General features: G+C 59.9%; 1 protein-coding gene across 2 annotated transcripts; it reads left to right on the forward strand.

The window, feature by feature from the left end:
• The first annotated feature begins 2,377 nt into the window (after positions 1 to 2,377).
• Positions 2,378 to 12,250, forward strand: ZYX (zyxin). 2 transcript variants are annotated; one of them, XM_070369063.1, is made up of 10 exons: positions 2,378 to 2,570; positions 3,486 to 3,699; positions 4,183 to 4,382; positions 4,539 to 4,631; positions 4,749 to 5,243; positions 9,390 to 9,510; positions 9,673 to 9,842; positions 9,985 to 10,163; positions 11,011 to 11,131; positions 11,671 to 12,250. In XM_070369063.1, the coding sequence occupies exons 2-10, from the start codon at positions 3,498 to 3,500 to the stop codon at positions 11,767 to 11,769; spliced, it is 1,680 nt and encodes a 559-aa protein (XP_070225164.1). In that variant the 5' UTR covers positions 2,378 to 2,570; positions 3,486 to 3,497; the 3' UTR covers positions 11,770 to 12,250. The 2 variants fall into 2 exon arrangements, with proteins under 2 accessions (XP_070225164.1, XP_070225163.1); XM_070369062.1 differs by lacking the exon at positions 2,378 to 2,570 and adding an exon at positions 3,180 to 3,337.
• Positions 12,251 to 12,567: the final 317 nt, after the last annotated feature.

Raw genomic sequence — 12,567 nt, forward strand, 5'->3', positions numbered from 1 at the left:
GGGGTGTCAGAGGAAGATATGGTTGGATAGCATCACTGACTCAATGGCATGAATTGGAGCAAACTCTGGGAGACAGTGAAGGACAGGGGAGCCTGGCACCTTGCAGTCCATGGGGTTGCAAAGAGTTGGACACAACTTATGACTGGACAACAACAACATCTACTTACTCACTACACTGTTACACATGCTACCAGAGGAGATCAATTAGAATTGCTTACTTAAGAAAAATACCTGAAACTCATTAGTGCTGCTCCTACTCATTGTGTACATTTTATTTATTTAGGTTGTGTACATTTTAAAAGCATTGACCTTGGGGCTCCATTTGAGACATCCTGACCTGGTGACTCTGTCCTTCTGAGATACTCTGTTTACTCCTTGTATTTAGAATGCCTGGCTTAAAACTCTTAGCTTTAATATTCTGCATCCCGAATGCTCTTAGTTGTCAGTAAAACTGAGCCTGCCTACGCACTCTTCTATTCTTGATTTATAAATAGGTTCAGCTGCCTAACAATTAAATAGACTGTATTTTGCAACATGAACATTCCTTAAGGAGATAGAGGGCAGATGGCTTTTATGATGCTATCTGGAAACCATCCTCCTAACTTTCCTAAGTGTGTATGTTTTGAAGGATTGGCAAGGAGACTTTTGCTCTCACAGGAAGTCTAGTATCCAATTTCTAGCAAATCTTCACAGGGACAGGCCAGGACCAGCTTATGCTGATCAGAGAAGGTCTGCACTACTTCTCTGCAGCACAGAGGTCATGGCTAAACATGGTTGTTGGAGAAGGCAATGGCACCCCACTCCAGTACTCTTGCCTGGAAAATCCCATAGATGGAGGAGCCTGGTAGGCTGCAGTCCATGGGGTCGCTAAGAGTCGGACACGACTGAGTGACTTCACTTTCACTTTTCACTTTCATGCATTGGAGAAGGAAATGGCAGCCCACTCCAGTGTTCTTGCCTGGAGAATCCCAGGGACGGGGGAGCCTGGTGGGCTGCTGTCTGTGGGGTCGCACAGAGTCGGACACGACTGAAGCGACTTAGCAGCAGCAGCAGCAACACATGCTTGTGGCTGTGAGGAATACCAGTGACAAAGGCAGTAAGACACCAGAGAAAAGAAAGCTCAGTGGGATCTGAGGAGACAGAGATGTAGTCCTTAGGTAGAATCAAATATTTGATAAGATTGAAGGAAGGTGAAGGCATGCACATACCAAGGCCCATAAGAGATGTACCTGGCAAACTGGGAGGGGACCCATGGGGGAAATGGCATTAAGGTAACCTGTCAGAACCGGGACTTGAATAACAATACTGGGTATGATACAGCACTTTCAGATATGATATTTATTTTTCCATATAATGGGCTTCCCCAGTGGCTCAGACAATCAAGAATCTGCCTGCAATGCAGGAGACCCCGGTTTGATCCCTGGGTCAGGTAGATCCCCTGGAGAAGGGAATGGCAACCCACTCTAGTATCCTTGCCTGGAGAATTCCATGGACAGAGGAGACTGGCGGCCCACAATCCATAGGTCTCAGTTGGACATGACAGAGCAACTGACACCTTCACTTTCACTTCCGTATAATAATGCATGCTGTGCTGTGCTAAGTTGCTTCAGTGGTGTAATGCAATGAGTGGTGGGATTAAGTATCATCACTTTTTTTTTTTTCCCGTGGAGAAAATTATGTGAAGAGAAGGAAAAGACTTGTCCCTTAGTTGGGGCCCTCCAGCTGGGTCTCGGGCCCCATGGCCTCATTCTGCTGTCCTGTATCCAGGGTTACCCCACGTGGATATAGTGGGTAAGAAATAAGATCAGACATCAGAGCCCTCAAAGAGACCCAGTTCTAGTCTATCTCTTGCTGTCTACTGGGCATGACCCTGGGCCGAAGTCTTAAGTTCCCAGCCTGTTTTCTCCAGTAAATGTAAGGGGTGGGTCTGGACAATCTCTAGAGTGTAGCCCAGAGGCTGGCTGACAGTAGGGTGTAGCCAATTCGGAGGGCCAGGGACTGTAAATACTGAGGAGCGTGTGCAAACGGGGACTGCCTTAGATGGCAGTAAAGGCTGGGAACACAGAGTCCAGGGTGAGGCACTGGACTCGCAAGCCAAAGCGCCTGGCGAATCGCGTTTGCAGGTAGTGAGTGTGGTAGAATTCAGTTGGCGATTTGGTTAAGTTTCCACGTTCAGTTGAAAAAAAAAAGAAGGAACCCAGGTCTGTCCCTTTCCTAGGACCTGGGGCACAAGAAGGCTGAGAAATCCCGTCGGACCAATGGGGGGCTCCACCGAGCGTATTCTGCGAATCCCCTGAGGGCCGCCCCAACCTCGCGCAGCTTCCTAGAGGGTCAGTCCTGGTGGGCGCTGAAGAACCGGCGAAGAGGAGTCGCCCGCGTCCACGTCCGTCCTCCCAGCACCAAGTGTGCGGGGGCCGCCCGGGCATCCGCCCCGCTCCCCCTACCTCCACGGCCCTGCCTCGCCCCCCTGGACTCCGATCCGCTGGCGGGGGCGCGGGTGATGCGAATTCCTAGAAGCCTGAAGTAGCTGCCCGGGATGTGAAGTTAGGATCCCCCAAAGGATCGCCGAGGTGCGCACTCACCCGCCCCCTCCCCCCCCCTCCCCAGGTCACAGAGGGCCTGGGGTCTGGGGTGGGGGGTGGACGAAGGCAGGGAAAACGCCTCTCCCCGTCCACCTAGAAGGCCAGTCCCATCCCAGTCCTGCCAGTCTGGGCTGAGCCGGAGGGGATTTGGAGCGCAGGGCTGGCGGCTGGGTGGGAAGGCGGAGGAACAGCTGGAGGTGGCAGGTAACGGCAGGCCGGGCGAGGAGGGGGCCGGGCCGGGGCGGAGGCACCTCCGGGCCGCTTGGGCACCTCTGGGGCAGCCGCCCGACCTCCGCCGGCTTAGCCCGGAGTAGGGACGGTGAGTCAGATCTCCGGCACCCGCGGGTCGGGCGGGGAAGGAGGGCAAGTCAGGAAATGACATCAGAGGCCTGTGTTTGGGGAGGGGGTGGTCTGTGCCCGGCCGGGGCGACGGGGGCGGTGGTGCCCGCCTGGAGGGGAGGTGGCCGGGGCGGGGGGTGGGAGCGGGGGCGGGAGGACCTAGGCGAAGCCCGCGGCTCGGGGGCCGGAGCAGGGCCCCTTCCTGGGGGAGTTTCCCGCCGCGGCCGCCTCCCCGTCTCTCCCCGCCCCCTCTCCGGGCCGCTCCTTGTATGGTCTGCGCGCCGCGCTCTCCCCGCCCTCTCCCTCCCTCCGTCTTCCCTGCGTCCCTCCCCGCCCGGCTGGACCGGGACGCAGAGTCCGCGGACTCGGCTGCGAGGCGGCCCCTGGCAGACGCGGCGCGCACGCTCCGGCCCGCGGTGAGGCGCGGGGAGCCGCCCGGCGGCCGCCCACGGGGTCGGGGAGCCGGGGCGCCTAGGGGAGCCGGGCCGCGGCGCCGCGGGCGGGGGGTTCGGTCCTCAGCCCGGCTCGGCGCTGCGTAACCCCGGCACCCCCCGCCCCCCGCAGCCCGGCCTGGCCATGGCGGCCCCCCGCCCGCCTCGCGCGATCTCCGTCTCGGCTCCGGTGTTTTACGCCCCGCAGAAGAAGTTCGCCCCGGTGGTGGCCCCGAAGCCCAAAGTGAATCCTTTCCGGCCCGGCGACAGCGAGCCGCCTCCGGCCGCTGGGGCCCAGCGCGCACAGATGGGCCGGGTGGGCGAGATCCCCCCGCCGCCCCCAGAAGGTAGGTGGCCGAGCTTGGGGACTGGACCTCGGCGGGCGCCGGCCTAAGGGGGGAGGGGTTTCGGGAATTCGGGGGATGTCTGGAAAGGTTGCGGCGGAGGGGGCTGGGCGCAGACACCCAGTCCCGAGCAGATGTTCTTAGCTCATCGCCGAGCTCGTGGCTGGGAGCCAGGGCTCCTGGGACAGTTCCAAGTCCCCTCGCCTGGGGGTGGGAGGCGGGAATGTGGGGCACGAATGTTCCCCTCTGGGTCCGTTTTCCGAAGTGAAATGGGAGAAGCACCCCTCCTTTCCCGACCCGGGGCTCTCAGGGCGCCCTGCGAGCACTGCCCCCCACCCCCTTTACTTTCTTTCCCGTATGCTTCGGGACCTTCGAGAGACTTCTTGGGTTAGAGGTTAGGGGTTAGAACCGCTTCTTCAAGGAGGGGAACTTGATGAAGGGTCGGGGGGCCCCTGCTGACCGCCCTCCGTCTGCTTCCAATCCCAGACTTTCCCTTACCGCCTCCTCCGGTGGTCGGGGAGGCAGACGACGCCGAGGGCGCCCTGGGAGGTGCCTTCCCACCTCCGCCGCCCCCGATCGACGAACCGTTTCCCCCCGCGCCTTTGGAGGAGGAGATCTTCCCTTCCCCACCGCCCCCGCTAGTGGAGGAGGGAGGTCCCGAGGCTCCCACCCAGTTCCCATCGCAGGTACGGAGGCCCGGGAGGGGCAGCCTCAGCGGTCACATCCCCAGGGAAGAAGAAGGAGGGTCCTTTTCCGTCGACTTTGGCGGCATCTCTGCCCTCCGGGATGGCGGGGTGGCGGTGGGGAACTGGGATGGGGCTCTCTGACCCCTGCCCCTCTAGCCCAGGGAGAAGGTGAGCAGTATTGATCTGGAGATCGACTCCTTGTCTTCGCTGCTGGATGACATGACCAAGAACGATCCCTTCAAAGCCCGGGTAAGGGGCTGGAGAGCAGGGAAGGCAGGCCAGGGAGGAAGGGCGTGGGGCTGGAACTCCCGCCGAGGGCCACAGCCTCCTCTAAGGCACTTTTCTTCCCTCTGCCTCCCTTCGCAGGTGTCATCTGGATATGTACCCCCGCCGGTCACCACTCCATTCATTTCCAAGTCCAATACTAAGCCTTCAACTGGGGGCACCGCACCCCTGCCTCCCTGGAAGTCCCCTTCTAGCTCCCAGCCTGTGTCCCAGGCTCAACCTCAGAGCCAGACACAGTTCCATGTCCAGTCCCAGCCCCAGGCCAAACCCCAGGCCCCTCCCCAGCCTGTGCCTTTGGCCACCACCCAGCCTCGAGGGCCCCTAGCTCCATCTCCAGCCCCTAAGTTTTCCCCGGTGACTCCCAAGTTTACCCCTGTGGCTTCCAAGTTCAGCCCTGGAGCCCCAGGTGGACCCGGGTCGCAGCCCCATCAGAAGCTGGGGCCCCCTGAAGCTCCCTCTTCCACTGGCACCGGCTCCCCTCAGCCCCCAAGCTTTACCTATGCTCAGCAGAAGGAGAAGCCCCAAGTGCAGGAGAAGCAGCACCCAGTGCCCCCACCGACTCAAAACCAAAGCCAGGTGAGGGATGCAGGGAGAATGGGCTGATTCCCCAGGGGCTGGAGGCCAGGGAGTCAGGAAGACCGGTCTGAGCCCTGGGGGCTGGAGGCTGGGCTAAGTCCAGGATCCTGAGCCTGAGTCGGGTGAGGGGTGGTGAGATCGTTTTCAGCCTCTAGGGTGGGATGGTGGAGAAAGTGCTTGTGGGGGAAGAGCCTGGCAGGGTCTGAGGCTGGGTGGGGCCTGACTGGGAGTGAGGTGAGCAGCACAGACTCTGAGTTAGGGGGAGGATTCTGTGCACCTTCCCCTCTGCCCTGCCCCAGAAAGTTAAAGAGAGGGATGAGATCATCAGCGGTCCAACTTCAGATATTCCCCTTTCTTGGATTCTTGAGTTAATCTCTGCTCTGCTACACGCTTTCCCTGCCCGAGGGCCCATCTGGTGATAAGAGCCACTGGCAATAAACGCTGGTAAACACTGGCTGAGGCAGCCAGCTACTGCTCAGTGCCAGGCACTGTGCTCTGTACTCGGGAGGAAAGAGACCTCAGAGAGCTTGAGCCTAAGGGAGTCAGTGGACCTGTAACCATTCCTCGCTCACAAGACCCCAGGCAAGTTAGGTGAACTTTGAGCCTCTGTTCGCTATCTACCTTCACAAAGGTGATAAGGATTACCTGAGCCAGAGCTGATGCTGGGGGTCTGCATCAAGCACATGAATGCTCAAGGTAGAAAAGTTATCACTCCTGTCTGACCATTCCTGCCTTGCAGTTCAGGAGACTGATCTTCTGGGTTTAAGGTGTCTTGCCAGATACCTGGTCCAAACATCCATGAAGTTAACTGACAGCATGGATTTTGTGTGTGTGTGTGTGTGTGTGTGTGTGTGTGTGTGTGTGTGCAAGGCACAGTGTAGGAAGAGATGCCAAGTGCCAATGAGTTTTGCAGAATTTGGTTGTTACAGGAACTCCAAACAGGGAGCCAGTGTGGAGGCTGGCACATTAGGAAAAGGCATCGGGTGCTGGTATGCCTTTAATGATGGCAGGATTTTAGAATCCAGAGAGGAGAGGGAAGGGCATTCCAGTGGGAACAGCATGAGCAAACTCAAGGGCACAGATATACCAGGGGTGTCTGGAGGACAGAACGTGGAAGGCCCCTGGGGGGAAATTTTAGAGCTGTACTTAGAGGTGGGTGGGGATTTGGTGGGGGGCAGCAAGGACGAAATAGTGCACCCAGGAAGCCTGGGGGTCCTGGAGAGGCAGGAGTGTTGTCTGAGCAGAGGTGTGGCTGCGTCTGGAGGTTTTGGGGCAAGTTTTTCCAGCAGAGGTGTGGACTAGATGCAAAGGTCAATGACGCATGAGGGTGCGCTCCTGGGTGATGGTAACATTGGCAGAAATGAGAAATATGGCCCAGATCAGAGAGCTCTTATAAAGGAAGTGCCTCCAGGCTTACTGGCTGATAAGGAGTTGGAAGAGGATGGGAGAGGAGTTAAACAAAAAAAAAAAGCCCGGATGTGTTGGGGAATGACAGCGTTGCTGACAAAATAGAGAAGTCCAGAAGGGGAAATGGTGTGGACGGGAAGGGGAGGGTCCGGCTGTTAGCATGTTGAGCAACGGGTTCCAGGAGGGTCTCCTTTCAGCTGGAACTGTCATTCAGTCAGAAATGGGGGGACGGGTGGCAGGAGAGGGCCAGGGCGAGGTGTGTGAACGCACGGCGGTCGTGGTTGGTCGTGGGCGGTGACAACTGCAGCCCAGGGGCGGCTCACACCGGAAGGGCTGGGAAGGAACCTGGGTGATGCTCCTGTGCACCTGGGAAGAGCGAGAAGAATGACAGGAGGAGGAGGGTCACGAATCAGGGTGGCATCTCCGAAAGAGAATGGTGGCCGAGGAGCCCCATCGGTGGGGCTCCAAGGGGGGTGAGGGCTAAAGTAAGGCCAGGGATTGGACGATTCAGGATTCAGAAGCTGTGTCCTTTTGAGGGGGTGGTGAGAAACTTGGGAGTTGCCCAAGTAGCCTGTTCTTAGAGGTTGGCAGAGAAACACCGAGGGAAGACGTGTGTGCGTGCGTGCGTGTGTGTGTGTAGGGTTGACATTAGGGGAGGAAGGCTCAGGTGTGTGTGTGTGAACCAGGAGGAAGAAGCCTGTGGAAGAGACAGGTTGGGGTCCCTGAGAGCTGGGTGCACTGTTGGTGCCAGCTCCACCCTCGGGGCATTTCCAGCCTAGAGACTTTGGACGGAGTGGCCTCAAGCAGGCTTTTGTGATGAGGGAGCTCAGGCTGGCCGGCTTCCAGCTCCTGGGTCACGTAGGAGGTGAGGTCATCTGAGAGCGAGGGGGCAAGGCCGCGGGGGGCTGGAGGCGATGGAAAGGTTTGGAACAGCTGCTCTGGGGCAAGCAAGACTGGGAACCCGCAGCAGCCAAATACCACCCAGCTGCGCCTGGATGGAGGGTGCGGAGGGCCCTGCGGTGTTTGGTGAACTCCCTCTGCAGTCGTCTCCCCACCTACTTTCTGCAGCTGGGAGGCAGAAACAGGAAGCAGGCGGTGGCCTGGGCCCAGGGTTGATTGAGATCGGACTAGATAAGCAACGGTAGCCGAATGGTGGCAAGGGTGGCTGTGAGCGCCTTGTGGAAATCAATGGTCAAGGGAACCGGGCCTGCGGGGAGGCCAGACGGAAGGAGCGGATGCAGAAGGCATGTGGGAGAGGGTTGGGAATCAGAGGCGCAAAGGCTTTTCCGAGCAGGTTCCTTCAGGAGGTGAGAATGGGAAACGGGGAGGATGTGATGGTCGGGAGGTCGAGCCCAGGGTCTTGGAGGTGGCAACCAGTAAATCTCAGGTCCGAGGGGTCCCACCGTGGAAGGTGACTGAGCCGGAGGGACATTTGGAGCTGTTGGAGTTGAAGAGGCGTGAGTGCCATGCATGATGAACCTGGGACGTCGGTGATGGCAGGCAGAGAGGGGGAAATAGCGGCTGGATTGTGTCATGGAGGAGCATGGATACCCAAGGGGAGCTGATACTTCCAAAGAATGGAAGAGGCATCTAAGTGGCACCAGAGAGCAAGGGCTGGCTGTGTCCTCTTCCTCTGTCCCCAAGATGTTGGGAGGGGAAGATTGGGAGCGGAAAAGGTGAAGCTCACGTAGAAGAAGGGGCTTGCAGGAGACTCCCACAGTCAGTTGAAGACAGGAGGAGGCCGGGGAAAATGGCTGAGAGCTGGAACGTCTACAGCGGATGCAGCTCTTGATGCAGACAGGTGTGAGGGTGGTGGAGCCAGGGCTGGGGGCAAGGTGACCGCGGGAAGAGGGAACTGGGTGGCTTTGAGGTTCTCCGTGTTAGGGACTGAAGGCATTGTCAGGTAGAGCGTTCAGTGGTGGGGCCGCAGTCCTGGGTGGATTTAGCAGTGGAGACCCACGCAGCATTCCTGGGGGACCATGTCATGGAGATGCTGTTACAGGTCGGACAGCCCCCGTGGGGCCTCCTCCTGGGATGTCTCAGGGTTACTGGCACTGCCGACCCCCCAACTTCACCCCCACCCCCAATCTGCAGCTGTCTCAGGACCCCCTGAACAGGAGGGGCGGGCTGGCCGGAGAGGGGCCACTGGAGAGTGGCCCTTCTCTGAAGCCTTCTGGGGAGGGCCTGGGGTCAGCCAGGTGGTCCAGGAATGCCCCTCGAGGGAGGGACCCTGGGACATCTGTGTGGGAGCTGGGCACTGGGGTTTAACCTGACTCCCGCTGTGTTGTACCCTCACGCTGACAGGGGCTGCCGGGCAGCCGGCGGGACGGGTAGGTGTGTGTGCGTGGGCTGCACCCGCCACCGTGCGCCGGTCTCTCCGTGGGGGCCGTGTCCCAGCATGCTCTGTGGGGTTGATGCGTGGCCTGGCGTGCTTGGTGCTTCCGTGACCTGAGCTGCTGTGTGCGTGGCCTCCGTCCGCTCAGTCGTTCCGGCCTGTCTGTGTCTTCGGGCAAAGCGGGTGGCAGGGTCTTCATCCCCTGATTTGTGTGGTGCTGGGGGGTCGGGGAGGGGAGTTGAGGAGCTTTTGGGGGTCCTGAGTGTCTGGAAAACAGGAGAGAGGGCGGGGGGCGGGATTCATCCTTTTCGGGGAGAAAGCAGAGAAGGCAGCTGGGGTGGGTTCTTGGAGGGTGGTGACCCTTGAGAGAGAGAGAGGGCATGAAGAAAGTGTTGGGATTTCAGGTGCGCCCCGCTGGGGCCCCGGGGCCTCTGACACTGAAAGAGGTGGAGGAGCTGGAGCAGCTGACGCAGAAGCTGATGCAGGACATGGAGCATCCTCAGAAGCAGAGTGTGCCCGTCAACGGTGAGAGCCCACCGCCCCGCCTGGAGGGACGGCCCCTCCGTTTCCGGGCCGTTTCCAGGCCTGCAGCTCCCGGCCCTGTCTGTCTGATGCCAGCTGACCCCTTGCAAGCTCTTTTTTTTGCCATTTCTCCTGTTTCATCTCCATCCTCTCTGGCCTTCCCAGAGTCCTGTGGCCGGTGTCATCAGCCCCTGGCACGTTCGCAGCCCGCGGTTCGCGCTCTTGGGCAGCTCTTCCACATCACCTGCTTCACCTGCCGCCAGTGTGAGCAGCAGCTCCAAGGCCAGCAGTTCTACAGCCTGGAGGGGGCTCCATACTGTGAGGGCTGCTACACCGTGAGTCCCGGGGTCGGGGGTACGGGGGAGGGGGAGTCGGCACCTGGGGCTCAGCCAGGGTTGGGGCGGGCACGGGGCAGATGTCTGGCCCTGGGGTGCCGGTTCCCTGCCCGCCTCCAGCTGCTGCCCGCCCCCTCCGCAGGACACCCTGGAGAAGTGCAGCACCTGTGGGCAGCCGATCACTGACCGCATGCTGAGGGCCACAGGCAAGGCCTACCACCCGCAGTGCTTCACCTGTGTGGTCTGCGCCTGCCCCCTGGAGGGCACCTCCTTCATTGTGGACCAGGCCAACCGGCCCCACTGTGTCCCCGACTACCACAAGTGAGGACCCCCCGCCCACCTCCGGGCCTTTCTCTGGGTGCCAGTGACGGTTTGTTTGTCTGGGAGCCAGGCTGCCCCCAACCCCAAGACCGCTCTTCAATCTCTGGGGCTTGCTTGCTGTCCCCACCTCCTGTCTGTGGATAGCAGGGACTGGTTCATCTGGACTTGGCTGTCCAGTGGCCTCTGGCCTTCCCCTCCGGTTCATCCCCTTCCCCAGCCCGGGGCTAGCTCTCAGAGCTTTCTTTTGGGTGTGGTCTTGCGTTCAGCGCTGGCCCCCGAGTGACTTCTTTTCACACGTAGGCTGCATTCTGCCTTTGGAGATCAGCTGTTTGGAGCTCGGGGTTTCCCCTTAGAAACAGTGTTTACATGGTAGCTGCTTTCTGAGGCCAGCGGCAAGGTTCCCATGATGGAACCAAAGGACGGGAAAGCTGCAAGCTCGGACCCCCACCTCCGAGTGTGAGTGGGGTGTAGGTTTCCAGGGCTTCGTATCCTTCTGTGCAACCCCCCTCTCCCCCCAACCAGGAACCAGGCCAAGGCACGCATGTGACAGGGGTTAGTGAGGGCCGGGGGTCTGGATTGGGGTCCCGGATATCGGGTCCTCTGGGAGTGCTTTGGGCAGGGGCTGCAGTGTGCGTGGTGGGGGTGGGGAAGGACTTGGCAGCGGTTCCTGGGGAGAGGTGGGACCTTCCGATAAGCAGCCAGCCTTCGGCCTTTCTTTTGAGCCTCCTCCACCGAGGCTTGTGGGGGCGAGATGTACAAAGCAGCCTGCCGTCTCATCTCCCTGCGTGTGGGCAGGGGTCAGCGCCCGGCGCCCCGTCCTGACGCACACCGGCTTTCTGCCCCGCAGGCAATACGCCCCCAGATGCTCTGTGTGCGCGGAGCCCATCATGCCGGAGCCTGGGCGCGAGGAGACCGTGCGCGTGGTTGCTCTGGACAAGAACTTCCACATGAAGTGCTACAAGTGCGAGGTCGGCTGCACCCCCGCCCCGAGCCCCTCAGGGATGGGAGGCTGGTGGGACGCTGCTCACGGGTCAGGCGGTGGACGGTGCTGGCTTGCAGGACCCGGGTGCTGCAATTTTGAGGGTGGGCAGTGGAGGCGCCCACACCCGCCCCGCGAAGATGCGTCCTTGGCTTCAGGATGGCGGTGTGGGGTTCTTTGTGAGGTCACTGAGTGATACAGCAAGGAAAGGGGGCCGACCCACCGGGAGGGAAGGGTGCGGCTTTGTCATGGGCGGTTGGGGGTCTCTGCAACGTTAAAGGAGTTGGAAGAGAGGTGAGGCAGGTAGGAGACGCCCCACTGGAAGCAACCACTGTCCATCCTGGGGGAGAGTCCTCGGGCACAAAACTGTGGGTGAGAGAGGTGGGGATAGGAGTTGGGGGGGCTGTGGATGGGCCAATGCAGAGAGAACAGGGCTGAGCCGTGAAGCGTCTGGCCTCCCGATGTAAAGATGGAGGTGGGGCATGTGGGTGGGGAGCCTCGAGCTAGCACTCTCTCTGCTCCTCCCAGGACTGTGGGAAGCCCCTCTCCATTGAGGCGGATGACAACGGCTGCTTCCCTTTGGATGGCCACGTGCTCTGCCGGAAATGCCACACCGCCAGAGCCTAGACTGAGTGAGGACTGGCCCCCTTCTCTGACCGCAAGCCCATTCCCCCATCAGCGGACCGCTCACGTTGAGACCACATACCCTTCACCCTCCCCACAGTTATTTTTTGACGTCCAGCCCCTCCCTCCATACCAAACCCCACCCCAGTCTCCCTCGTGCCCTTATGTGGCCTCGGGGCTGCAGAGTCCCAGCCCTGGGGTCCAGTCTCCCCAATCCTGCAGGGACCACCCACCATCGTCCAGGTAACCCCGCCTGAGGGGCACCGGGCTGAGCACTGCTGCTTGCACTGCTGCACCGACGCCCTCAGCCTGCCCTGAGCAGCCCCGTCCTCTGCTTGCTAAGGGCCAGGAGATGCCCACATCCGACCTTCTGGAAGGCTGGGCTGGGCTCGCCAGCCTGGACGTTCCCCACACCCCCCAGCCCCAGCCCCTGTGCTGCCAGGTTGTGGCTACAGCTACAAATAAAAGACAGTGTTTTCCAGAAGGCTTAGTAGTTGACTCTTTTGTACCTACAGCCCTTGAGGATGAGAAGGAGGAGATGTTTAATTGCTCAGTCGGGTCGACTGACTCTGTGACCCCATGGACTGTAGCCCGCCAGGCTCCTCTGTCCATGGATCTGTTCATGGAATTTCCCAGGCAAGAAGACTGGAGTGGGTAGCCATTTCCTTCTCCAGGGATCGAACCCAGGTCTCCCTCATTGCAGGCAGACTCTTTACCATCTGAGTTGCTAAGTTCTGTCTGACTCTTTGTGAGCCCATGGACTGCAGCCCACCAGGCTCCTCTGTCCATGGGATTCTCCAG

The sequence above is a fragment of the Bos mutus genome, chromosome 4, assembly GCF_027580195.1.
Source record: "Bos mutus isolate GX-2022 chromosome 4, NWIPB_WYAK_1.1, whole genome shotgun sequence".
NCBI lineage: Eukaryota > Metazoa > Chordata > Mammalia > Artiodactyla > Bovidae > Bos > Bos mutus.